The sequence below is a fragment of the Rissa tridactyla genome, chromosome 6, assembly GCF_028500815.1.
Source record: "Rissa tridactyla isolate bRisTri1 chromosome 6, bRisTri1.patW.cur.20221130, whole genome shotgun sequence".
NCBI classification, from domain to species: domain Eukaryota; kingdom Metazoa; phylum Chordata; class Aves; order Charadriiformes; family Laridae; genus Rissa; species Rissa tridactyla.
This window is the reverse complement of record NC_071471.1, coordinates 21,899,084-21,925,125: the sequence shown is the minus strand read 5'-3', so window position 1 is coordinate 21,925,125 and position 26,042 is coordinate 21,899,084. Positions and strand designations below refer to the sequence as shown.

The 26,042-nt window shown below is 43.9% G+C and overlaps 1 protein-coding gene across 5 annotated transcripts; it reads left to right on the top strand.

The window, feature by feature from the left end:
- Window positions 1-419: 419 nt before the first annotated feature.
- Window positions 420-25,102, top strand: SERPINE2 (serpin family E member 2). 5 transcript variants are annotated; one of them, XM_054205257.1, is made up of 11 exons: window positions 447-521; window positions 3,069-3,230; window positions 14,700-14,974; window positions 16,172-16,291; window positions 17,476-17,703; window positions 18,761-18,958; window positions 21,487-21,685; window positions 21,830-21,930; window positions 22,901-22,987; window positions 23,534-23,617; window positions 24,417-25,102. In XM_054205257.1, the coding sequence occupies exons 3-11, from the start codon at window positions 14,719-14,721 to the stop codon at window positions 24,452-24,454; spliced, it is 1,311 nt and encodes a 436-aa protein (XP_054061232.1). In that variant the 5' UTR covers window positions 447-521; window positions 3,069-3,230; window positions 14,700-14,718; the 3' UTR covers window positions 24,455-25,102. The 5 variants fall into 5 exon arrangements, with proteins under 5 accessions (XP_054061234.1, XP_054061231.1, XP_054061235.1 ...); XM_054205259.1 differs by lacking the exon at window positions 3,069-3,230 and having other exon boundaries at window positions 420-521; window positions 16,175-16,291; XM_054205256.1 differs by lacking the exon at window positions 3,069-3,230 and having other exon boundaries at window positions 420-521.
- The last annotated feature ends 940 nt before the right edge of the window (window positions 25,103-26,042 follow it).

The following is a 26,042-nucleotide window of genomic DNA, read 5'->3' as shown; positions in this document are numbered from 1 at the left end:
GGGTCCTGCCGGGCTGGGCCTTGCCCCCGTGGGCACCACCACGGCCGCCTCCGCTTCCCCTTCTCCCCGCCATGCTGCCCCAGGGAGAAGGGTGAGAGCTGCCGGTGAGGCTCGGGAGGGACCCCGGGGCGGCTGGGGCAGCGGCACAGCCATGTTGGGGGACAGGCCCGCAGCTGGGGGTGAGGGCCCGCACCCGGCCGTCCCCGGCACGACGGGCCCTAGGGTGCCACTGGCGCCACGGGGCACCGCCTGTGGCGCGGCACTCCACGGCCAGGCCGGGCTGCTCCCCTCGGACGGGCTCGGAGCTGCCCGCTTCCTCCCCTCCCCGCTCCGCAGCGGGCAGCTCTGCCCGAGGCGGGCGGGCGGGCGGCCGCAGGGCTCGGCGGAGGGGCGGGCGGGCGGGCGAGGCGGGGCGGGCGGCGGGCCCTATAAACGCCGGGCGCTGCCGCGCTTCGGCTGACTGGCGCGGTGCAGTACAGCGGCGGCCGCGAAGGGAGCGGGCTGGAAGTCGCCGAGCGGAGGTGAGCGAGGGACGGACGGTCCCTGTGCCGGTCCGCCGCGGGGCTGGAGGAGGAGGGCCCGGGGCAGCCGCTCGGCGCCCGGCGGAGGAGGGGGGGAGCCGGTGCGGCGTGTGGGCTCCGTGCGGGGAGAACCAAAGTTTCGCTGGTGATAAGCCGGAGGCCGCCGGCCGCGAACGGCCGGCCCGGCCGCGTTGTCGTGGGTGCCGGCGGCTCTACGGGGTGCTGTGCCCGGTACCCGCGCCCACGAGTTTCCTAAATCTGGCCGTGGTGGGAGCGGGTGGTGCTGGCGTGGTGAGTTTCTTCTTCTCGTTGGGTTTTTGGGAGCGAGGAGGGTGGTTTTGTTGTTCCCCACACGCACACCAGAAGTGGTTTGTAGCCCCGCGCTCTGTCGGCGGGGACCGGGACGGAGCCGCTGGCAGCGGGGACCGGCCGCTCCCCGGCAGCTGGCCGCGGCATCCCGGGGACCCGCGCCTCTCCCGGGGGTGCCGGGGAGCTGGAGCGCCCCGGGCTTCGGCCTCATCGGCAGAGCCTCAGCGCTGGAAGTTGCTCACTTCGCGAGTGTCTTCTGCCCGCTGCGAGAGAGAGCTTTCTCTTCTGGTACTTTAAAAACTATATACACGTATCTGTATAAATTCAGCTAGTAAGCGAGATTTTCTTTGCATATCAAGTAATAGAGAAATGGGAGAGAAGTATTTGCAGCCACTGCAGTTCGGGGAGCAAAGGGTGTAGATATTGTATGATTAAAGGAGGATTTAGCTGGTGCTGGTGCACTAAATGTGTGTCGAGGCAGAGAACCGGTTAGCTAAAACTCTTTATCTTGGCTCCCTTTCGAGTAATGCGGGAGCGTGCTTCGTGTGCTGAGTTCGGGGAGGATTTGGAAATGCAAAGTACACCTCAGGAGAGAGTCTTTTGTCTCCTGGTTAAAACGGTGTTCAGTATCTTGGCTCAATGTTGTGCAGCACGGGAGGATCTTCACAGAGAAATAAAACCTTTGGAGATGCCATTGTGCTAACAAATAGGTGTTAAAATATCAGTTTTGCCTTAAAACTCGGGAATATCTGCCCATGGATTAGAGGCCTCAGTGTGCTTTGTTTCTCTTCCTCTTTCTCATGCCTGCATATGATTCTGAAACGTGGTTTGGTTTTTGTGGTTTTAATTGCATTCTTGGGCAACTTCCTGAAAGAGAAACCTGGTAGACTGAGTATTTTTTCACTGCACTGAAAAATGGTGACTTCTCCCTTTGCTTTCTCTAGTATGAGCGTTTAGTAATCTCACCCCTTGCTCTCCACAGGAATCCATGAGAAACCTGGTTTTGTAGGGACTGTTCACAAAATGTATGTGGGTGTAAGCAGCTGTATTGTTGAGTAGTTTCAAAAAAGGGGAGAAGCTGCAGAGATCCATCAGCAAAGTGAAAAGCAGCTGCGTGCCTGCTGAGTGATTGGATGAGTCTTTTAAAGCGTGTGAGGTGAAGACCAGCACAAATAAAAATGCATAATGATTAAGTAGATTGATTCAAATACATATAAGATGTGCTAGCTTGGAATTTTAGCATTTTATGGGGTGTGATTAAACTTTGAGAATAGCAGCTGTTTGGCACAGGAGTAAACTTTGAGTAATGAATGCTAGTCCACAGCTTCTCTACAGTTACGAACAAGGTGTATGTCAGATAATCTGTCAGCGAATTTTGCCAGTGCTCTTAAGATGATGAAAAGCTGCTTATCTGGACATTACCCTTGCATCTGCTACCGAGGTAGCAGGATGTTATAAAAACTCCTATTTGCTTTTGGATGGTGATACGGCCATCACTATAGACAACTGTCTATATATAGCTCCACGTACCTCATGTGGGAGGTGATATAAACTCACATCCGTACAAAAAAACAAAAGAACAGAAAACTGCAGTGGATTTTGTCTCAAGGTGTATACAGAAGTGTTGAAGCTTCTGTTTGGTGTTGTCATTGACAACCAGGAGAATAGCGTGTCTTAGTGGCGTGCGGAGACTTTTAGTGTGGGTCTCTAAATTGCACAGTCAGAACTCTGTTCCAGTCCTAAAGCTTCTTAACAGCATACTGTTAGGCAGAAAAATGTCAAGCAGTGAGCCCAGTAATTTCCACTAGGCGTTCTCAGGCGAGATAGAAGTGTGTGGTGTTGTGTGTAAAAATAACTACCTCACCTTATTGCTAGGAATTAAAATGGAGATACATATAAATTGTGTACATCTCGAGAAAAGGAAGAGCTCAGAGGGAGCTCTGGCTAGAGATTTGTGTTGCTTTGGTGGTGGGCTCAGAATCTACCTGGCTCGTGCAGCCAGTTGCGGCTTTTGATTCTTGCTAGGCATCTGCGGTGCTCGTGCTTGAAAAAGCTGAGGCTCAGTGGAAGGTTTTTCTTGGAAGCCGGAGTTAGGGTTCTCTGGACCGCTTGGATTGCTTAATCACAGGCATGCATGAGAGAGCATGCTTTTGTCATATTAATTAGGGGGAAATCCAGCCTAATCATCAAAACACTTCCAGTTAGTTGGTCTGTTAACTGGATTCTACTCTTCTTTAGGGTCAAAGGTTTCATACACGGGAAGACAGGGGAAAAGATGGATTAATCATCACTAATCTGTGAAGTGTTGCTGGATGCAGTCATCTTTGCATGCCTCCGGGCATCCTCCCAGTCGCCTGTGACATAACTTACAAATCATGTTTTACAGCAAAGTAGTAGCCTGTAAGTAACTTGTAATTTGGTGCACCTATGCTAACCACGAACAACTTAAATAAGCAGAGTAATACAAAGAATTGACTCTTCTTGGCTTTGGAGAGGAGGTAGCATGGAGTAGCCAATGGCCTACATATGAATTTAAAGATTAACTGTCAATTAGAGAACTATGAAAATATGAAAAGTTTTTTTATTAAAGTAAATAGCTTCTGTGTGTGAAAACATGGGAAAGCTGAATACGTCCAACCATGTACGTGTTCAGGTGTGTCTCCTCTGCAATAGGTAAAACGATGGGGTGGGAGGAGACACTGTAGCATTCTACAGCTGTAGCTACACAGACGTTTAGGCTGGCATCCTATGGAAAAAAGCTGTCCTGTGTTCTGCTTTTTCCTGTCTTCTCTTTAGTACTAGAATCTAGTTTGGTGCTCGACTACATGAAGATTTCTGAAAGCACAGAGGAGGTCACTGCTGAAGCTGGAGCCAGTGATCATGGACAGGAAGAGGATGGGTCAATTTTAGTATGTTATGCTAATGCTAGTATGAGCCATAGTTTCTTGAGTCTTCTGTCATGGCCTTGAAATACACTTAAGTGCTAACTGAAATGCTTTATTTATCCTTTAGTACCTCTTCTTGACCAGTGTCTGTGGAAACAAATGAGTTTTGGCAGCTATTGTATCTTGTCAGTGGTTTGGTGTTCACCTTGAATAGCCAGAAAGATGCTTTTGCTTATATTTCCAGGCTGAAATCAGGAGGTGACTCATGCTGGGGTCTGATAAATATGCCACAAAGTGGTTTAAGTATGAAAGCATGTTCATCTTGTGGATTGATCTCCCCATGGTGGAAAACTCAGTCTTGCTGACCATACTCAGCAACATGATGTAAACCATGTGCTTCAGGCAGCCTCCCGTTCTCTTCCTGGGCTTTAGAAACCATGGCCTGAAGTTCTTTTTGGTATCTTGGCGCCGTAAGAGCAATTATGGAAGGCATCAAGACTGATTGTCCATGAGTTATGAACTGAAGACTCCTGTGCAAGGCTGTGTGTATGTAGTGGCCTCAGCATGCAGGTAGAAACTCTGTCAGAAATATTAGTTCTCCACAGACTGTAAGCTACAGCTGTAAATCACTCTGGGGTCTCCAGCAGCAGTATTGAGAAATGTTGGTACATCTTGGGTCTCTTAGTTCAGCTGATGTGCAGATGATATGAGTTGATGTTCATCAGCTATATAGCTTTGACCAACCTTTGTCTTCTTAAATGCTTTTCTTATTATTTAATGACTTGAACTTTAAACATATATTCTTGTAGAAGGGCATGTTGTGGTATTTAGTGATGGTCCTCACTGCTTCTGAGATGGCTGTGTCATCTGGTCTGATCTACAAGATTCTGTTAGCCAAAGGTTCTGAGTGGTTTTTGAGGTTTCTTCTTTTGTTTTAATAAGAGAGGGGCAGTCTCTGTCTTTGGCTCTGTCAGGTTACAGGTACAAAATCAAGAGAAGTGGACATACCTCTAACTTGTCCATTGTTATCCTCTTACTTTACATCCTTAAGCAATCTAAGAAATCCTATGTAGAAGCTGGTGGATTTATCTGTTAGCTATATGTCTCCATCTTGCTATATACCTTCATCTTCCAGAAGGAGTAGTTCATGTAGCTTTCTCGGAAACGAAGCAAACTTGAGGCCTCCAGCTGCTCTGGCAGCTCAATTTAAGAGGCTGCTTTCCCAGCTAATTGCCTACTTCCTCTGCTGAGGTTCGTCATCTGCATTACAGAAATAGCGATGGACTGTGCGGAGGCTTCTCAGCCAACGCAGCTTACAACTCAGCCTACAAACTTTCAATCTGAACTGAATCAGATGGCTTAAAATACCAGGTCATGACTTGCTTTTGCAGGATTCTTGTGCATAGTTCATATTCAGTTGTCCCTTTTTTCTGTGGAAATTTAGGTCTTGCCTTTCCAGAAACCTGTGGGGTTAATCAGAAGTGAGGTCAGATTAATGAAAAGAATGTGTTTTGTTAAATACAGGTCATCTAAATTGTTGTTAATTTTATTATTAGCTGGTTAGTGTAAGTCTTCTTGCAGATGGCTGAGGAGGTGTCTATCTGAGCGTACAGTTAGCGTTCCCAGCACAATGCTTCATCCCTGCATCCTCACTGGGAGTGATTCCTGCATGCCTACAGCATCTGTGAGTTCTGATGCTTTTGTGGTTGGCTGCTTCTGAAGCTGGGGAGGGGAAAAAAGATGAATATAAGTAAATGTCTATGTGCTGTAAAGAAAAATGTAGATAATCCCTATCCTCTTTGGGTAACATTTAAGCTTGTTCTGAAATGGTTCAGAGAAGTCCACTAGAAAACTACTATCTGATGTTTCTGTGAGCTTAAGTCTGTTTCAGTGATGCTGTCCTAGAGATAGAAAATCAGTATGTTTTTTTATCTTAAATATTAATAAATCCTTGGCTTCATTACACTTAGAGTTGCATTTGTTACCTAGTATTTCAGATGAGAACAGGGTTTCTATATTCACTTGCAAATAGGAAGCTGTTGATTATAAGTGGTGTACAGTATGATTACTAAGTAAATAAAAGGCTAGCCACCTATCGCTCTGCAGATCTCCAACCACAAGTGAAATAAATGGTTAGAACAGCGTTCCTGATCTCTCCAAGTATTTTGTCAGATGGTGGTATCCCCTAGATAAAAAAGCTTAAAGTTTCAGGTCTTGGATGTCAGTGAGTCTGTGTAAGTACAAGTTCCTATATAAGTTCCTGTTATGAACAGAGAATACTGGAGTTGTTCCAACTTATTTTTATGGTGAAACGAGTGTATCAAATACAACTGTGTAACTTTACAGAACTGCCAACACTGTTATTACCATAGCCTTACCTCTTGTAGGAGGAAGAATAAGTAAAAACTTAGCAATATTTAATTACTTGCGTTATTTTAAGTGGGGTATCTTAAAGGCCACTTGGAAGATTGAGAGCCTGTCTCTTACTTACTGTGAGTTGGGCATCTCTAACCAAAGCATGCACAGGATTTGGTTAGATATCATGTGGCTGATACATCTTGCCATCTCTCTTAGCTTGCCGGGGTACAAAAATATTATTGCTACACAGAAAACCCCATTTTCAATTCTGCTGTAAAACCAGACTGAACCATAGGGTGTTGAATGGTGGGAACTGGGCTTTGTAGTGTGTTGTTTAATAGGAAATACAAGCACCTCTTCTGTAGAGTAAACTAAACCTAAAAGGTGTAGAATCTGAAGGCAAACAGTCATCTGTCTTCTACTCTGCAGCAGCTCACATGCTTTGGCAAAGCTCTACTGGAATTTTCACGGTTGGTTTCAGGACTCGATTCTATGTCTTTAGCTTTCATTATTTTTTACAAAGTGTTTTTTTTTCTTTGCTTGACAGTTCTCTAGGTCTGAGTGCAACAGGTATTAGTATCTTCACCCTTCTGAAGAGAGATGTGTACTGGGAGGTTCTTGATGTTCAATCTGCCCCAGGCACAGCTCTCCACGCAGTCTCAAAGTGGCCATGGAGCCATCTCCACAAGGCTATTTCTACTGTCTGCTGTGTGCAGGAGATGGGGCACAGGCCTCTGACCAGCAGATTAAAATTCACCCGGGGAGAGAAGGAGTAAATTTCAGTTTGCTGTGCAGGGGTGTAGAGGTGTGAGAGTCCTGGTATCAGACGGGTCTTGCAACAAATGTAAATGAATAAGGGTACTGGGTTTCACTTTAATATTCTTTAAGGAAGAGAAGAAGGACCGATACTATAGCAGAAGTGGGGGTTAAAGTAAAGGTGGTAGTGGGGGACACCTGAGTTGGTGGGACACCTGAGTTGGTGAGACACCAGCTGTTGTTAGTCCAGCACCTTGTGGAGTTACTTCATAAATCTGTACTTATTGCCCATTTCCAAAGAGTTAATACCCTATATCTTATTAATGGGAGCTTGCAATCCTGTAGGTTTGCCTTTGGTTCCTAATGAGCCTGTGCTTGCATAATGAGCATTGTTAATGCACAGTAAATGTGGGAACTGTGGTTCCATGAGGCTTTTCTTCCACAAAAACTTGAAATGGGAGCCTGGGTTATGAACCTGCTGGTAAGTTTTAGGCAAATGCTTTAATCACTGAACCATCATTCCCTCTACTGGGGCGAATCTAGAGCAAGAGGGTACAGTCTCACTGCCATGTTGTGAAACATCACTGTGCTGCGTCTCTTTGGGAAACTGGTTCTGCAGCATTAGTCATGATGGGCTGACTGTCCCATGCTGTTTCTTCATTATGTTAAAATAACCACATTGCATAAAGAACTTAAGATCAACCGAACCCCTTCTTTAATAAAAGGACACCAGTAAATTAAAAACATAATTCTCTTTAATCTTCCAGATACTGTAAGACTTGATAATCCATCTTAGAGAAGGCTGTGGAAACTCTGCTTTAAATACAGGACTGAATAACATACAGAACCTTTAACAATAGTTGTTGAGCCTGTTGTAATGAGAGAACACAGATAAAATTTGAAAATGGTGGTAGAACTGTAAAGTCCCAGAGTTGTCTCCATAAGCCCACTGCCCTGTTGGTATCAGCAAGCTGTCTATTTGCTTCATGAAGCAGAGATCAAGTTGGCTTTTTTAATTATGTGTAAATGAGGGATGGAAGTAAAAGCAAACAATACTTACATGCCTGTCTGTGTTCTTGAAACTCTGAATAGTGCTTGTGTAGTTGTAGTATGGTTACAGCTACGTGATGAAACGAAAAGCTGTCTCTGGTCAACTTTGCATGATGTGAACTGGTCTTTGTAGTGAACTACCATGAACCACCACCGAATGCTGTAGAAGACACATACTGTTGGGAAAATCAGGCTTATGAACAGGAGACACTAGCCAGGAAGCTACAGAAAGTTTAAATGCACCTCGTCTGTTTGTTCTTCATGCTAAACAGAGACTCCCAAGAAGGGGAGATCAGGACTCTTCATAAAGAACCACTAAACTCTAACTTTCTGCTCATGTGGGAGCTGTGCTTGGACAAAGAGATGGTTCCTGTCTGGGGCCAGCCAGTTTTACAAGCCGGTGCTCTGCTGGGAAATTCCCCCTTGGCAGGGGAGGCTGGTTGGACACAGCTGAAAGGGAGGCGTTCCAGATGGAGATGGTCCATCTTGAAACGAACACAAATGCACTAACAAACGGAGAGAATTAGAAATAGCAGAGAAAGGATTAAGGTTGAGAGAGGAAAGCTTCAGAACCAGCACCATGCTCTTTGCACATGTGTACAGCGTTGACTGTAGTGCCTGAAGTCAGACCAGTATCTTAACATACAAAATGTTTTTTTAAAAAAACTTCCAGCTTATCTCAGTGTACCAGTTATGTTTATCTCATGTTGACAGTAACTTACTCCTCTTCAGAGCAACCTAAGTACTGAGCTGTTCAAAAGCTAGCAATCATCCATTCTTTGTAGTGCTCTGCAGATACTAAACCTTCCAGGTATTGAGTAATAAAAATCTGTTTTGTTGTGCTAAATTTTTTTCACGTGACCTGACATGTTGATATAACAGGGCTTTTATTTTTGTATCTACGAGGATGCGCGTGGGGTTTTTCATCAGTTCTTTCAAGCAGGAAGCACTGGAAAGGGTTGTTAGACAAAAGGGAAGAACCAACATTTGGGATGTACCAGAAAACCTGGAGGAAGACAAAACCTTTCATAGGTCTGTCGTGTGGAAGAAGCCACTTCTGAACTCGCCTGCATTCTGACCGTGGATCCTGCTGCTCCAAACACAAAAGCGTGTTTAGATGTAGCAGAGGCCAAGCAGCGTGGTAGGGGAGGATACTGAAGCTGAAAGCTTTGGGGTATAAGAGGCTTAGGCAGAAGGGGAGTTGCAAACACCTGTGAGAGAGAGAGGAGAAGCCTACCAGCAGGCTGGAGTGTTTTTAATATGCTGCCAAGTGTGCATCATCTGAAAAAACAAGACCCAGCATGTGACCTTCCCATTGCAACCAGAGTGGTCTCACTGCTCTGAAGAAACAATTGCTGTGAGCTCAGCCAGCTCCTTAAATGACTGTTAACAAGTTTGGTTGAGTATTTATTCAGCCCTGCTGGAGAGAGTTAGTTAAATGCCTGAAGTGAAACCTCTTTCTTCGAGCTCGCATGTCAATTGAAATAAGACTTTTAAATTAGTAGCACAGATGGCACTGACAAGGAAACAGTGACATCTCAACTTGGAGAAGTCCCCGAACGTTTGTCCCAGGCCGAGTTTCTCTTGGCACACGGGCTGCCCGGTGCCTTCTGCGGGGGGTCAGGAGCTCCGAGCCTTTTGGGGATGATACAGCAAGACCAGCAATGCTGCAAGACTCTGCCTTTTAGGTTTACTCTGTTTAGCTGTGCTTGCTGCTGTTTGGGTTACAGCTCTTCCCAGAAGTGAAGCCTGGTGTCTAAACTTCCTTACGCTTGATGCATCTTTAAAGAAACTGCAGAATCCATCTTGCACCTGCAAGAATGCACATTTTGGGTTATACCTTATTGCTGTTGAAGTCAGGCTTCAAAATAAACACTTAGAGATGTCTCATAGGATACTAACATACCTAGAGTACTTAGTGCAGTCGGTACAGATATCTAAAAATCTATGAACTATATCACTATTTCTTTCTCAGTTCACTTCAAAGTGCTTTTCAGGTTCTCTGGGACAGGTCTTTTCTCCAACTTACATTTTTAAATCTGAGTATTTTTTCAGTTCATGTTTTCGCCTCTGATCTTGAACCAAGATAACTTCTTTCTCTCGGGAAGAGTGCAGCAGCTCCGTCTGGCGCTCTGAAAACGAAGTCCTTCCTAAGATAGTTCTTTCCTGTAGCAGGCTCTCCGTGTTCGGCAGCTTCTTGTGCCTGAGGCTGAAGACGTAACTTCTCCCTGCTCCACCAAACAGTCCATATTAATTCAACTTTGCTTTTTTACCAAGCATTCTGTAAACGCAGGCCGAAAGCATCGTGTCCTCTATGTTGAGATAAATACCTCCATAACAGCTTCAGCCAAAAACCTAAACTATGCATTATGTGGGTGATTTGAATAGCTGAGCCTAGTGCGAGGTGAGCGTGCTGCCTAGTGTATATGAGGGTTGGTGTTTGCAACACCGACCAGAGGCTGAGGTCATCCGCAGATTGGTAGCCTGAAGACATTTCATCATCTGTCACAGAACAACACAAAACTACCTGTGCAGGTAGGGCATGCTGTGGTGTTCCTTCCCTGCCTTCCCCACAGCTCTCGGCCTGTCTTGACTGCTTGGCTAAAAATACGCAGTGGCTTAAGCTAGGCTCTGCGGTTAGATATAGGGGGTACCCGCTAACGTAGCGTGGTGTGCAGGACTCAGTGAGGTAGGGGGAGTAATGGAGTTCTCGGTACGCTGCCATGGGCATCCTACCCTCGTGAGCATCCCTCATACAGCTGAATGCATGATACTGTCATCTGTTTTCTCCAGAAAGTTTAAGTTGTGGGATGTCGTCCTTCCTTCCTATAAGTTCTCCATCTAAGAAGTGGGCAGCCTACCTTGAAGAGGGATTTATTTTTAGTCCAGCATCTTTCAAAAGCCCACACTTATGTAAATGAATTTGCTTATACACCTTCTGCCTTCTTGGTTAACTTTATAAAAATATAAAGGTCATAGGCAAAGAAATGCCTAGCTTGTATTTTTGTTTGGCTTTCTGAAGCATTAGAGTCAAATTTAACTATCACTAGGTTTTTAGCTTCAGCATTATGAAAGCTTGTTGAAAGCTTGTCGGTGTTCTGCATAGCAGGTCAACTGTTTTCCATCCTACACATCCTACATCCTTTTGGATTTTTTTTTGTCTCCTTGCACTGTACTTAAGCTGTTTCTTTCTTTCAGGATATGCAAATGCAGTTCTTGTTACTGAACTGCATGGAAGTTGAATACACTGAAATCTGTGCCAGAAGTATTAATAACATGAATGTCACTTCTGCTCCAAGGTGAAATTAGCTCCTCAGTCAGCTGGTTAAGCTGCACAAGGGGCATGGCAGGGCCAAGAAGTGACTGCTCTCTAAATAATGCTGAAAAAAACATCTTACTCTTTTTCCTGTGCTCAGGGCACTGCACAACTTTGTTTCACTTACTGAGGAGGTATCTGCTAGATGTTGTGCTCCAAAATGGAGACCAACCCGCTTTAATGGCGTAGCAGGAGGGAGAGGTTAGGTGAGCATGGAGACCTCTGGGGAAGCCAGGTGCAGGAGGTGGTAAAAAGTTGGTTTGTTTTTTTTTTTCCCTGAAACAAAAAAAAAAAGCAAACCCAAAATCCTGCAGCAGTGGCTTTGGGAGCAGAGTCGGGTGATTTTGACAAGGCTTCACACAAGTGTCGTGGGGGAAATTCAAGGCTCTTGGTAGCTGTCACCCTGAGTCTGGCAGGGGCTGTCACCAGTGGAGTGAAAACTTGGGACTCGCAATATCTTGTGGTAAAGGCAAAGAAGAGAGAAATATCTGATTTCAATTAGACTTGTGCAGATGCAGTACATAAAACAGTGTTGCATTGTCATTTATTTGGTTTCATGGAAGTGTCACTCCTGTCTTTGCCCTCGTAATAGACTTCTGGCAGTGTAACATATCAAGGGTAGAGGTGCTCAAAATAGCCCAATCTCTTCTGGTTTGCTGGCTGGATCAGGTGAAGCTGCCGCAATCAAAAGCAGGGTTTTCAAATTACAGCTGAAAATGTGTGCTCCCATTGCCTTGTCTGTCATGGTCCCCATCTCCATCACTACATGGGGCAGGCTGTATTGCACCAACATTAACTGTTTGCTTGCTTGCAGGTTCATCTACTAAGAATCTCTCACAGTTGTGGGGTTTTGTTTTTTGTTGGGGTGTTTTTTGAGAAGATACTAGCTAAAGGTAAAAGTCTGATTAATATTGGGGTTAAGAACTTTTGTTTAAACTGCCCCTTGGGTCTCCAGGTAGGGAAGAGAGATGGTCGCCAAACCACCAAAGAAAACCCTTAAACCCAAACCCCACCTTCTCTGGGAGTGGCAACCATACTTGCCTCCTGCAAGGCAGCGTTGCTGTGGGCGTAGAGCTGCTGCCTGGGTGAGAGGGAAGCTTTCCCCCTGAGAACAAAACTACAGGTTTCAGGTGGTTGGTTTGTGCCGGAATCAAATAACACTTAAGAATATTCCTTAACATTTTTAATAAAATAAGAGTGCAGGCTCACTTTCCCTGTCAGCCTGCTAGTCCTCCCCATGAGTGCTGCCTGTTCTAGCTGGTGGTGTGAGATGCGGGACAAATCTAGGAGTGACTCACATAACCTGCTGCAGGTGGCATTTGGGTTTTCCTCCTGCAGCTCTTGGCTGCAGCCAGCCAAATCCAGTCTAGTTTTCAAACTAAGCTTGGCTAGTGCCTGTTGATGGCTAGTATGGAGATCCTCTGGAAGGAATTGTACTCCAGTGACCCCAAAACTACTTGGGGGATTAGTAGGTTGATGGGAAGGACTTAATTAGTGGGTGGGCTGTTAACCTGCTTTGTAGGACAGCTTTTCGACTTTTTCTTGCATAACTTAAATCGGTCCAACAGGTTCCTCTCATCACAGCTATACTAGGAATGGGGTTTGGGGGAGAAAGATACCTCAACTCCTGCGTTATTTCATGTTCAGCATTTGGTTTATGCTGTGCTGTGACAGCAAACTTTGACAAAGCCGATTCTGTCCCCTGAAAAGGTGTAGAAGAAAGTGGAAATGCTGTATTTGTTACTTTCAAGTGTTTTAGCCCAGTTAAAGTACATGCTGTTAAAAGATGATTAAACAAATCTGTACAAATACCAGCTGATTTTCTGGTAATGGAGTGCTCCAGCACGGTTTGAACTTGGCTGTGCGATGGCAGAGCTCCCTGGTGCAGTACAAGCTTGCAGGCGAGGGGAATAACCACCACCTCGGCTGAAACCCTCTCCCTGCCTGGATCACAGAATGGTAGGCGTTGGAAGGGACCTTCGGAGACCATCCAGTCCAATCCCCTGCCAAAGCAGGTTCACCTAGAGCAGGTTGGACAGGAACATGTCCAGGTGGGTTTTGAGTATCTCCAGAGGAGGAGACTCCACAGCCTCTCTGGGCAGCCTGTTCCAGTGCCCTGCCACCCTCAAAGTAAAGAAGTTTTTCCTCATGTTGAGATGGAACTTCCTGTGTTCCAGCTTGTGTCCATTGCCCCTTGTCCTGTCACCAGACACCACTGAGAAGAGCGTGACCCCATCCTCTTGAATGCTGCGTGTCTGCCAGCCTCCAGCTCTGGGCTGCTGGAGCCAGAAGAGCAAGTGTGTGAGGCTGAGCAGAGCGTTCCAGGGGAGGAGAGACCTTTGGAGTTTTGCCTGTGGTATGCAAATGACATTGTAATCAGTGGTATACCTTCTGCAGCCTGACAAGCCTTCAGTGGACTAGGGATCTGGTTGACTCCTCAGCATGTTTGAGAGACTAACTCTTGGAGCACCAAAGTCAGCCCAGTGGGGGAACAGGCTCACTCATTGGTCTCAAAATGGAAATCAGGACTCTTGAACTGTGCAACTGAAAAGTCTTAAAATAAAAATGTTGTGATGGAACTGCATAACGGTGAGCAGGGAACCTAATTTCATGGAATAGGAGATTAGTGTGTGATTGTTCTTCTAAGTACTTGTTTGCCCTAACAAAAAAAGGGGTTGAATGTGCTTCCACGAGGAGGAAAAACAGCCTAGTAGTTACAGGACCCAGTGTTTAAGATTGGGGCTTGGTCCTCTAATCAGTTGCCGAGAGGTCCTGAACAAACTGTTGCTGCTGCTTGTGCCTCAGTCCCTGGGCGGTCATGGGTGTAACGAAACTGAGTTCTCTTAGATCTGCGGATGAAGACTGGCCCATTCTGAATGTGAACTTCCTTCTGTGCTCATGAGCTGCGGAATTTTCTGAAGTGGAAAAGTACATGCTAAAATCCAAACTTAACCTTGCGTTTTAAAATGTAGAAGTTTTTCCTCTATCGTGGGAAATGCCAATTATGCAGCTAATTCTTATTATTCTAGGCAGGTGTAAATTCCCACAACAGAAGGTCTGTTTGCATATGTGTACACGTTTCTGTTCACTGCAGAAATGATCTATAAAAAGTACTGTGCATCACATTTTAGTGGGTGAGGACCATACCACAAGGCTTCTTAGCACTAATTTATTGTAAAGGGCAGTTTAAATAGAATGCCAAGATTCCATTTAACTGAAACACAAAAGTAACTGAACGTGTGTGTGGTGAGAGGTAGTCTTCCAACTTGGTGGCTTTTGTCCTGTTAATATAGTCACTGATATCTAGCTATGTTGTGGCTGTCTCTGCTTCTAGAAACCCCTAGACCTAAAATACTGGTAGCAGTAAAATGCAGGTGTGAATCCCATTGCCAGAGCTCTGTAAATGGTGTTGCCCGCTCTTTAGATAAGTAAGAATTTAAGTTGAAAATAAGAACGCTGTACCTATGAAAGCTGACGTAACTTTCCCTTCTTGTTCTCTTACAGGTACCTCCAACCAGAAATCATGAACTGGCACTTCCCACTTCTGTTTGTTCTTGGGACTTTAACATCTGTGTGTTCCCAGTTCAGTTTTTATCCTCTGGAGGAACTTAGCTCTGATGTTGGAATCCAGGTCTTCAATCAGATAGTGAAAGCTAAGCCTCAGGACAATGTTGTCGTTTCTCCTCATGGTATTGCATCGGTGCTGGGGGTGTTGCAGCTGGGTGCTGATGGCAAGACAAAGAAGCAGCTGACAACTATGATGAGATACAGCGTAAATGGTCAGTGATTCCGGAGGTGGTTTTGGGGTGTGTTTTGTCAGAATCTTCGTGCTGTTTTGAGATGGCTTTCAAAGTGCGGTGGATTGCATCATACACCAATTAACGCTGTTTACCAAAGCACAAAATGCACAGGCTCGAAGTTAATTGGCAATTTGAGTATGGACGTGTACATATACCCAAACTAGCTTATAAGCAGCTTTGTTAATGACTTCAGGGCCCTGGCTAGAACTACCTTCGTCCTTGCAAAATTGATTTTCCAGAGCAATGTGGATGGCAGTCCATTGCCAGCACTATGCAGGAAGGCTGCAGTACCCCATTTCAGGCTGTGCAGAACAGCCCTTAATGTGCCACTCCTTAAATAGCAGGGCAAGAGAATATTTCTCATTGCCACACTGAAAGCAATGTAAACTCTAACCATACAACTGACATTTTCACGTTGATGCTCTTCAGCTTTGTTCATTTGTGTTTCTGCTGTCAGGATCCCTGAATCTGTAGCTCTTGTAGTGCCCTCTTCTTGAAACAGCCGTTTCTGCTTGTCTCTGTGCCTGACACTGCATGCATCTGTGTTATATTCCTCTGCCAATGTCTGCCCCTCAAGAGGGTGTAGGCTGAAGGTTCTTGCTGCTTTACTTTGCATGCTGAGTGTTCTTGTGAGTGTTTGCCAGCAAGACTTAACATCTTAGTGCCAGCATTCTGCCTTCCAGGAATAGGAAACACTCCAAGAGGTAAGTGCACGTTTAAATCTTGAGCTGTATTGTCATATGATGTGCTGTCCTGTCTTCATTTGCTTTGCTGTTTTGGTTCTGGGTTTAAAGTAGAGCAAAATGATTTGTCGGCTTAAGATCTAAATGTTGCAGATTGAAATCTCTTCATGGGATAATCAACTTAAGAACATTTGAATGCTCAAAATAGAAGTACTTGCAAAAATTTTGAAGCATTATAGCAACTGGTTTTATTTGGCCTTCAGGCTTTCTAATCCTATCTGTGAGACACAGAGGTTCTCAAACTCCTTAGAAGGTAGCCAGTACCTCGTTACAGAGACTTGTTATGGGATGCTACCTATCTCTGCACAGATCTCCTCTGCTCTTGTTCATGATTGCCTTACAGTCCTTTGGCAGCTACAGCAACTGCTTCTTTGGAAAGGTAATAGTTGGAAAGTATTTAATTTATCTTTAGCTGTCTTTTAATGCAATTTAGCAGCTGGAAGCAAAGAGGAGAGCCAGCATCATGAGACCAGCCAGCTCTCCCCGGACCACCAGCAAGTGCTCCGTGGACCACCAGTGGTCCACAGAATACAGTTTGAGAACCTCTGTTATGGTATGTTCTCCAAAAGAATTTGCCCATAGTATTGGAGAGTGAACATGTAGAAAGTCTTACAAACGGTACTGCTAAAGCATTCATGATACAAGAAACAGCAAAGCCATCTGAGGCTTTTTCTTATATGCAGCTAAGATAATTAACTCTGAACTAATTTATCCCTTCATATCTCTTATCTCACGTTTGTCTACATGAGGAAGCAGTCTGGAAGTGTTTCTGTCCAAATTGTGTTGGGAAACAGAGGGAACCCACTAATAACTGCTGTAAAAACAGCCACATGAGGATCCTGTAGATGCAATGGTTGACCATGAAGTTGCTTGCCCGGCAATAGCTTCCCTGTGTAGCCAAGCACTCATTCATAAGCTGTAACAACGGGGAGAACTGGCTATGGTGAACATAGCAGTTCTTCTGTGCTGCCGTGTGCCTTCTCTCATGTCCAGTGAAGGAGCTAGCAAGCACTTGATAGGAGCTGCATTCAGGTCCTAAGGATCTTGACTGTAAGCACTGGAATCTACTGCTTTCCCTTTTTCCTTTTGTAAAGGCAAGTTCCTGTGTTAAGGGATTGACTCCTGCTTGTAGCTGATTTAGGCCAGGGCCTAGCCTTAAGGAAACTAAGACTTGACTTGAATCTTATTGTAGAAATCTCAACAGCTTCCTCTATTCTCCAGTAAATGGAAAGGAAGGATGCTGAGAAAACAACTTTTGCTTTGCACTCTGAGATTGAAGGCCACCTGCATAATCCTGCAGACCTGTTGGCTCCGAGTGAGCAGGCTGAGCCCTTGACTTCCTTTGTCACTGTCACAGAACTGACAGGTCACCTGGGCTTGTATGACAGGAAATACAGTTTGGAAGAGTCTGTTCTGTGCGAGAGTGTGGTTAGTAGCTCCACATGAAAACTTGAACCTCAGTGTTATCCCCAGCACTGTCCATAGCATTCTGAGCAGAGAAATAGAGGGGCAGCAGGCATCACAGTGAAGGTCATGTTTTTGCTGGGAAACAGTAGCATTCCTCAGATAAGAGATCAGAAATGGGTATTTTGGAAGGCCCCTTGGAATGCCTGCTTTGGTCTCCTTTTCTAGTCTGGCACTTAATGTCTGAACTTTCGTGTCATTAATAGTTGCGTATAAAGTAACTGTTTGTTCATCATCTTATTCTAAATTAAACTTGCTGTTCTTTCCAACTAGGAGTTGGTAAAGCGTTAAAGAAGATAAACAGGCTCATAGTCTCAAAAAAGAATAAAGACATTGTTACAATTGCTAATGCAGTGTTTGCAAAGAGTGGCTTTAAAATGGAAGTGCCTTTTGTTACAAGGAACAAAGAGGTGTTTCAGTGCAGTGTCAAGAGTGTGGACTTTGAGGACCCAAATGCAGCATGTGATTCCATCAACCAGTGGGTGAAAAATGAAACAAGGGGTGAGTACTGGCGAGTGCTTTTTGTGCATGGCATGGTGGTGTCTGAGACCTCTCTGATTTGGATGGAAATACTGAGGAAAGATGGGAAGGTAGCTCTGCTGTGCAGCTGAAAGCTCTCTTTAAGCTGGCATTAGTGTGATGTTTTGGAGCTGGTGGGCCAGGAATCTTCAGTCTGGCTGCCCCAGCGATGTGCCTGTCTGGTAGCCTTGGGGGAAGCGTATCGTGTGTGTGTCCATCTGCCCATGGGATCAGGGGAGCTTCTACTGTTCTTTGTCTTCATACAGCTGGTGAGAAATCTAAGCAGTGTTCTCTTGGCGCTTTCTCAAACATAAAAGATGCTTTCAAGCAAGTCAGTTGTTTGACTCAGTAAATCAAACTTGTGGAAAGCTGTAGAGCAGTTCAGCTTTTGCTCTTACTGCTCTAAACTCTTGCAAGATACAGCCGTGTTCTTAGGAGTCATGTTTAGTGGAGAATTTCTAACTAACCCTGCCTTGACAGAACTCTCATGGTTCAAACTTCTTGGCATCTAGTTGCCAAGCTTACATATGCTGAAGCCAGAGATCGTGTTTTGTGACATAGTCATAGTCCAGATGAACTACATGTTTGCTGTCCCGTGGAGTCAAAACCAGTGCCTCCTGCATGCGAGGAGTGTGTTAATGATGTGGGATGTAGTATTCGAGATGAGGCTGTCAAATTCTTTTTCTACCACATCACCAGTTTTGCATAGCAATGGTGCAAGCAGTGTGCGAATGGGGGGGTGCTTCAGCTGAAACTATTACCACTGGAACATAGTCTTAGATCTGCTCACATGCTGGAGAGGGTAAGGCCCTGTTAGTTATAACATCAGTCTATTGATAAGCAAGATACATTTGCTTTCTAATTATCCCAAAGGTTCAATTTTTGACAAAGAATACTGTTGGCTTTAGGAACCTCAGATGTATTGCCCCATGAGGTGTTGGCACACTCACCCATCAAGAGGCCTAAAGTAATATGTTCTTAATGAAGAGTTGGCCAGCGTTATGACAGCAAATACTCAGGTTTTCTTTATTTCTTTTAGGTATGATTGATCAGGTTATAGCTCCAGATGACATTGATGGCAGTTTGACCAGACTGGTTCTTGTTAATGCTGTATATTTCAAGGGCTTGTGGAAGTCACGATTTCGACCTGAAAATACAAAGAAACGTCCATTTTATGGAGCTGATGGGAAGACTTACCAAGTTCCTATGCTGTCCCAATTATCTATCTTCCGCTGCGGTAAGCTCAGTAATTCCCACTTCCACCAACCATGGTTGTAAAATTTGCTCTTTTCCTTCAAACTGAAACAAGAGTTTGCTGTACCTGTGGTGTTTAATGGTGTTGCTCATTGTAGCTGATGTAGGAGGCTTTGTGTTTCAGAAGTATCTCATGCTGCTGAGGTATGGATGAGCTTGTTGTGCAAGATATTTAACAGTTGCTTAAGGCTGAATACACTGTCAAAGTACTTGCCTTATCCTGTTGTCTTTAAAAAGGAAAATCTAAAGTACACAAACTGAGAACTTTGCATGTTGCTTAAGCTTTGCAGTAAGAACAAACCTTTATTTTTAAGGGGTGAGAATAAAGGAAAACTGCCAAAAAAAAAGAACCCTGAGGTTTATCTGGCCATGAGCGGTGTATGAAAGAAAGATTGGAGTAGAATCAATGTATATTTTACTGTATAATAAAGAAATAGAACTTGCACAGTCCCCAGTCCTGTGGGAGCCAGAGGAGCAAAGGGTTAGTATGTTGGCTACATCTCTCAAGGCTTGAAGCTGCTCTTCAAATTCAAGTCACAAGTGAAAAGAAGTTCAGCAGGTTCAGCCAGACTTCCATCAGAGACTCTCAAAGCTGCCACAGGGACTGACAGTGTACTTCAGAGCTTCAGTATTGCAGCCCTATGAGGATTTTATTGGCCAAAGTAAGACTGAAGCTCTGATAAAAGAACATCTTCTCTTGTGTTATTCCAAGAAGAGAGCAGTGCTGGAACAGGCTAAATACAGGCTGAGAAATAGGCCTGAGAATACAATTTGCTATAAACCCAGAAACCAAGACCCGCTGTGCTTTTAAATACCCAGTTTTACTGTCAGTAGTGCTCAACTAAAATTAGTAGATTTGTATTAAAGTAAACAGCTGTAACTTTCTGTCCCAAACCCCCATATTAGGGCAGATGTAATGTAATGCTTTGAGATGACTGGTGGAAAGTGTGAGTTGGGGGAGGTGAGGAAGCCTACTGCAGTGTGTGCTGCTTGTCTGTGGAGTCTGAAAGAAGCTCATAGATTAAGATGAGCTTTAGCAAGACTATTATCTTAAAGGCTTTCGACTTTTGATTCTGATACTGGTTAAACACTCCATTAGGTTGGCCTGTGTTTAAGCTAGAAAAGCTATGGAGGCGGGAAAGGTACAAAAGAAGTACTGCTGAGTTAGGACATGTTTTAGGTTGGGTATCTCTGGATAACCTAACACAGGGCTTCTACCTTTTTTATGCTTGCAAAGGGATCTCTTAAAAAGTTTAAATTTCTTAAGCATCTTAAATCCCATCAGTTGGCTGTGGAGATGAACACCCCTCCTGTTTGATACGCCTCAGGAGTAATGACAGTAGCACGTAGCAGATCAGGAAAGTAGTATTTTGCTCTTACTTTTTGTTACTGTCCTGTGCCTGGCTTAAGCAACCAGTATTTTGATCTGTGGGTCCTAGTCTGAGAATTGCTGTCATAATAAACAGAAATAATCACACTGCCAAGGTTGACACAATTACTGCAAAATATGTGCAACACTGCCAGTTTTCTAGCAATATGAGCTCCGTCAAGGCAGGTTGCATGGCCCTGGCAGCAAGATTAAATTTCTAATGAGGATGTCGATTTTCAGCTTGGGCTGACAAGTGCAGACTTACATGAAGAAAGGGGAAAGATAATAAGATCTTACTGCTATCCAAAAACTTTCCCAGAAACCCTGTATGTAGTTAAACTGACAAGTTTTCACTTGAAACACCTATAAAAAGCATTTGCTTTCCAGTCACACGCCAGTAACCAAAGGGAACTTGGAGGAGGAGAGGTTGCTCAAAGACAGCCTTCCCGGCACTTGCAGGAACTCACAGAGGCGTTGCTATCTCACTCCTTCTCATCTGCTTGGCCTCCCCCGCTGCCTCCGAGTGGCTGCTCTCCACTGCCTCGAAGGACTTAAGACTGCTTCCTAATGAGATCCCTTATTAAGCAAGAAAATGAAGTAAATGCAACAGAGTGCTTCAAGTGGGAGCTCTTCCAATAACTCTTGGAGGAAAAAGCTTGTCTACAAGATCTCTTCAGTTTGGAAAGATAGTCTGCTGCTCTTTCTTGCTTTTTGCTTCTCGGTGCTCAGTTGGTTCTGGTACAGCTGAGATCTGTGAATCAGGGGGATTCTCTACTTCAGACTTGGTGATTTCTAACATAGCTGGCTTGTCACTCTGGGCTGATGAGGTTTGTCTGGGAAACAGTATGCATGTCAAACGCAAATGAGTATTTACTTCATGGTGTCATCCTGTCTGTGCTTTTGTTTTTTGGTTTCTGTTTTGTTTTTTTCAAATTAGCATCTGTACAGAGCCCATGCTGCTTTGGAAGGGTTGACTAGCAGGAAGGCAGGCAATCTGTGACTTTATTTAGAGTTAGTTTTAAGATATGGGCAAAGCTTTCTTAACAGACTCTTATAGCAGTAGGTGTCTAAAGGTAAAATAGAGATTTAAGGGTGTAAGAATTACAGCTCATTAGCTTTGCTTTGTTTCTTTTTTTTTTTAGGCACTACAAGTACTCCAAATGAGCTTTGGTATAATATCATTGAATTGCCGTACCATGGTGAAATGATAAGCATGTTGATTGCTCTGCCTACTGAAAGCACAACACCGCTCTCTGCTATCATTCCTCACATCAGCACAAAAACAATAGGAAGCTGGATGACAACTATGGTAGCAAAAAGAGTGCAGGTTATTTTACCTAAGTAAGTACAATATAATCCATTACTCCTTCGGGGAACGTCTTGGGGGTCATATATGTTTATGTCCTCTGATACAGGAGAAACAGAGTGCTTAAGGCAACTTTCCTGCATAATACTGCTGCATTCTTTTTTGTTTGTTCCAACTAGATTTACAGCAGTAGCAGAAACAGACTTAAAGGACCCTCTGAAAGCACTTGGTATTACAGATATGTTTGACCAGTCAAAGGCAAACTTTGCAAAAATAACAAGTAAGTTATTTATTTTTTTTTAATTCATGGTGGTCCTTATTCATAGTTTCTGGCACTGAATAAAATACTGGTTTACCAATGCATTTGTCTGTTTTGTCTCGGGTAAGTGTTACCATGACATTGGAGCAAGTTCTGTTTTGTAGCCAGCCAAGCACGGCTGCTTGCTTCTATTGAAGGCTGCAGTGGCCTCTTTCCCCTTGTAGTGCATTACAGCAGTAAATCATGTTGGGCAGCTTCTTAAGATTTGATATTACAGCCCTGAGGGTCTCAAGCATTGTCTAAAATCTATGGCAGGACTTCTAACAATACCATACCTTAAATTATAACAAATACTGCAACTGCAGTATTTAACTTTTCCCTGAAGTATGTATTTAATGACTACTTCTTGAACTGTAGGAAAGCTCAAGGACTGAATTCCCAGTTTAAGGGACTGGACCAAACCAGAGCTATGAATATTAGTATTTGAAAATGGGGTGTAGACACGTTTAAACTGATGGCTCTAAAATGTTATCTTATTTCTGTTCTCTGCTTCCGTTAAACTCCCGATTAGCTTCTACAGAGAGATCTAACAAAAAAGCTTGCCTTGTGCTGGCTTAATTTGAAAACAAATTCCTGTGTTTCATTGAAAGCAAAGTGTCTTGCCAAGTGCTTTAGGTTTTTTCCTCACAACACTGAGATAAATGGGAGCTCAAATTGAGATAGCTTTTTTTTCAGTAATTTTAAATTAAAAATGCAAGTGGACTCTATAACTTAAACCATCACATAAGAAAACCTAGTAAATGGGGAGGATTAAGACAGGTTATTCCCTTTTTTTTTTTGTAATTACTAACTTAGTTAACTTCAGGATTTCAGCAGGATTGCAGCAGTTTTTATTACTCTTAGCTGTGCTAGCATAGCTACCACCTGCATGGTACTTCATGACTCTTGCTGTTAGTTTTACTGAAAGTGCTTTTCTCCTTGGGTTTTTCAGGAACAGAAGGTCTTCATGTATCTCATGTTCTGCAAAAGACAAAAATCGAAGTTAGTGAAGATGGAACCAAAGCTTCTGCAGCAACAAGTAAGCAACTGTACTGATAACTGTCAGACTCAGGGAAAACTGTATTAGAAGGCCATACTGCTGAGCAAAGATAGCCCACTTGGAGACCATTGCAGGAATGTGCTCTGACTTCAGACCAGAGCAGTTGATGGATTTCACGTAATTTCTCAGGAAAATCCCAACTTGCCAGTATTAATCATACCATTGGTATACTCTAAGGAATATAAACAGGCTTACTTCTGGAAAAGTGTCTTCTAACACTTTGGTCACCAATGTAATGTTCCTGGCTATCCAGGTGGCAAAGAGGACTAAGCTACTACGTCCTTTGGGTGACAACCCAAGAATTCCTTTCAGCTTTCTGTAGGTCTTGTATTGCCTCTTTAATATGGTTCCTGTAAGAATAACATGTAACCTGTGCAGCTTTAAATGTCCAAGTTGGTAGGCTTTAGGCATTTATCTCTACTTGTGCAAGCTTCTAGTATACAGTAGGAAACCTCACTGAGGTAGAGTATACAATGTGTTGTAGTGCTTGCTTTGTCTAACTTTGAACTTTATCTTTCTTTCAAGCTGCAATTTTAATAGCCAGGTCATCCCCTCCTTGGTTCATAGTAGACAGGCCGTTCGTATTTTTCATCAGGCACAATCCTACAGGTAAGCAGCATTTGTATGTACTTTTTTTTGCTTAGAAATTGAATATTTGCTATGCAACAGAGACAAAAGAAGTCTGGAGCTACTTGAATAACTATCGCTTTTAAAAAAACACCCTGCAAGTATATTTTTATGCCTTCAGTATTATATTAGTTTATTTGGAATACAACTCGGAACAGGAAAAAATATAAGTATTGGCTGCCAAGTTAAGAAACAAGCGTGGCAGGCTCATAAACCTGAAGAACAGTCTTTAATACTCATAGTTCCCCTGAATGGAGAGGAAATAACTCTGGTAGTGAATTGGTGAATAGGACCCAGCTTTGTGATGGATAGTAAAATAGTGCTAGGGCAAAGGCTAGAATAGGGGCTTTGGGGACCTAGGGTGTTGCCCCAGCCTGCTGTGAACAGACGTTGAGTGTTCAAACAATTTCTTTGCAGTATGGGTTGACTCTCCTAGAGCAGAGCTGCCCCAGTTACTTTGAATAACTCATCTACTTCTCGCAGTGACACGCGGATGATAAATATGCTAGTTAGTAGGGAACAAGAGGCAGCTGCCAGCACCAGGGGAAGAGTAGGCTCCTGGCAGCAGTCCCCGTCCCCAGGCTCCACAGAGCATTGACAGAACTGTGTGTCTCTAGAAATATGAGCTGGCCACCTATCCAAACGTACACTTCCCTGGGCTCGCAAGCTTGAGGGAAGCTAGACAAGACTGTGACGAGGTGGCTTGGCTGTGCTCTGTGGACTTCATGCTTTAACTGTATTTACAGACTGTGGTAATCCTTGTTTTCTTTTCATCCCTCAGGTACAATCTTGTTTATGGGACAAATAAACAAACCTTGAATGTGGAAAAGACATTCTTCAAGAAGTAAACAGACTCATGTGACACACCCCTGTTCTGTTAAATATTTTGTACACTACTCTCTGACTTCACTCAAGAGCTAGTTTTAACCACTGACTAGGTTTTGAAACAGGAGTCGACGTAGTTCTGGCTTTGTGGGGTAAAAATACAGATTGAAAACTACAGTATCTCTTCAAAATGTCTAAAAGATTCTCTAAACTACTGAATGGTTACCTATGCTAACAAACTTTGAGCTTTTTCTGTATCTACTAAGAATTTTATGTATGGCTTTTGTGAGAGGATTTTAACAAAGAATGATAAACGTTTTTATTAATATTGGTTTCTTCTTGTGTGTGGAAAAGGTCTAATTTTGTAGATACCGCCTATCAAGATTACTTTTGGTTCCTGAGTGTCTTGGTACCTGGATATTCTTGGTAGAAATAGATTAAAAGTTCTAGCAATTTTTATTTTATATAGTGCATGTATCACTGAGAGTTTTAAAACTAATGTGGTGTTAGGTACACATCGCATTGTCCTGTCTTACTGTAATGTAAACTTGTCATTGCTAGTATACACTTTCTATTGGATTTAAATTTTATATTTGTTTTTGTACAAATGAAAAAAAAATAAAACTGCATTATGAACAGTCAGTGTTGTGGATTGTGGATGTGCTGATGGCTATTTGGGTCCAGAGCCCTGTGAAGTACTTGTTTGAGACTTCCTCCTAAGGAAGGTGAAAGAAGGGTGGGTTTGTGAGACTGTTGTGTGGGGGGTTTTTTGGTTTGGATTTTTTTGGGTTTTTTGGGTTTGTTTTTTTTTTTTGCTGCCTGCTGCTCATTACCTTTTCTGCTGAATTCATTCTGTTGTGGATTAATTATCCATAGGTTCAGTATTTGAAGAGCAAACTTTTTGTGTTTGCTATGCCCAAGTTACTGCTAAAACTGCCATGTGAGGACATCTCAATGCACCTCAGGGGCTCTTCTTCCTGCTCCCTGCAGTGTAGGTTTTATGCACGTTTGCACATCTTCAGCCCCTTGCAGGACTCTCCTAAGTGCAAAACTCTTCAAAAGATAAGCAGTAAATCCCTTTGGCTTGTCACAGATGGTTCTTTGTTTGCAAGCATGTTGTACTGCTCCTGTGGCAACCGAGGGATTTGGATGGGGAAGGTAAATCTTTGATAGTCGCTGCTTCTCCTAAGGGCGCGCTGGCAGCGAGAGGGGGCTGGCCGATGGTGATCTGTGGGGAGAAGGTCTGCAGTGTTAGACCCAGCCCTGGTGTAAGTAGCTGGCTGTCGCATGGATCCAGAAGCTGGAGGATGGATGAGTGTTGAGCCTCTCTGTCAGGTAAGAATAAGAGATGAAGTGAAAATGTGTCACGGATGGCCAGTCCTAACCCAGTACAAAACCCAGGATGAGATCTCATGATGCGCTGCCCCAGGTAACGCACAGGTATTGACTTTAGTAAGGGGGAGAGGAGTAGCAAAACCACTCCACAGGGAATATGCCTGGCTCTGACTGCTGGCCTCTTTTCCTGATGGAGTTGATTACTGCAAACATCAAGAATAAATCTGGCTAGCTGTCTTTTATGGGA

What these genes read in the sequence shown, in the direction of transcription:
- SERPINE2 (XM_054205256.1), top strand. Translation starts at nt 14,719, where the DNA reads ATGAACTGGCACTTCCCACTTCTGTTTGTTCTTGGGACTTTAACATCT. An exon ending in GATGAGATACAGCGTAAATG is followed by an intron (nt 14,975 to 16,171) that starts GTCAGTGATTCC and finishes AATGCAATTTAG; the next exon opens with CAGCTGGAAGCAAAGAGGAG. An exon ending in GTGCAGGTTATTTTACCTAA is followed by an intron (nt 21,686 to 21,829) that starts GTAAGTACAATA and finishes TGTTCCAACTAG; the next exon opens with ATTTACAGCAGTAGCAGAAA.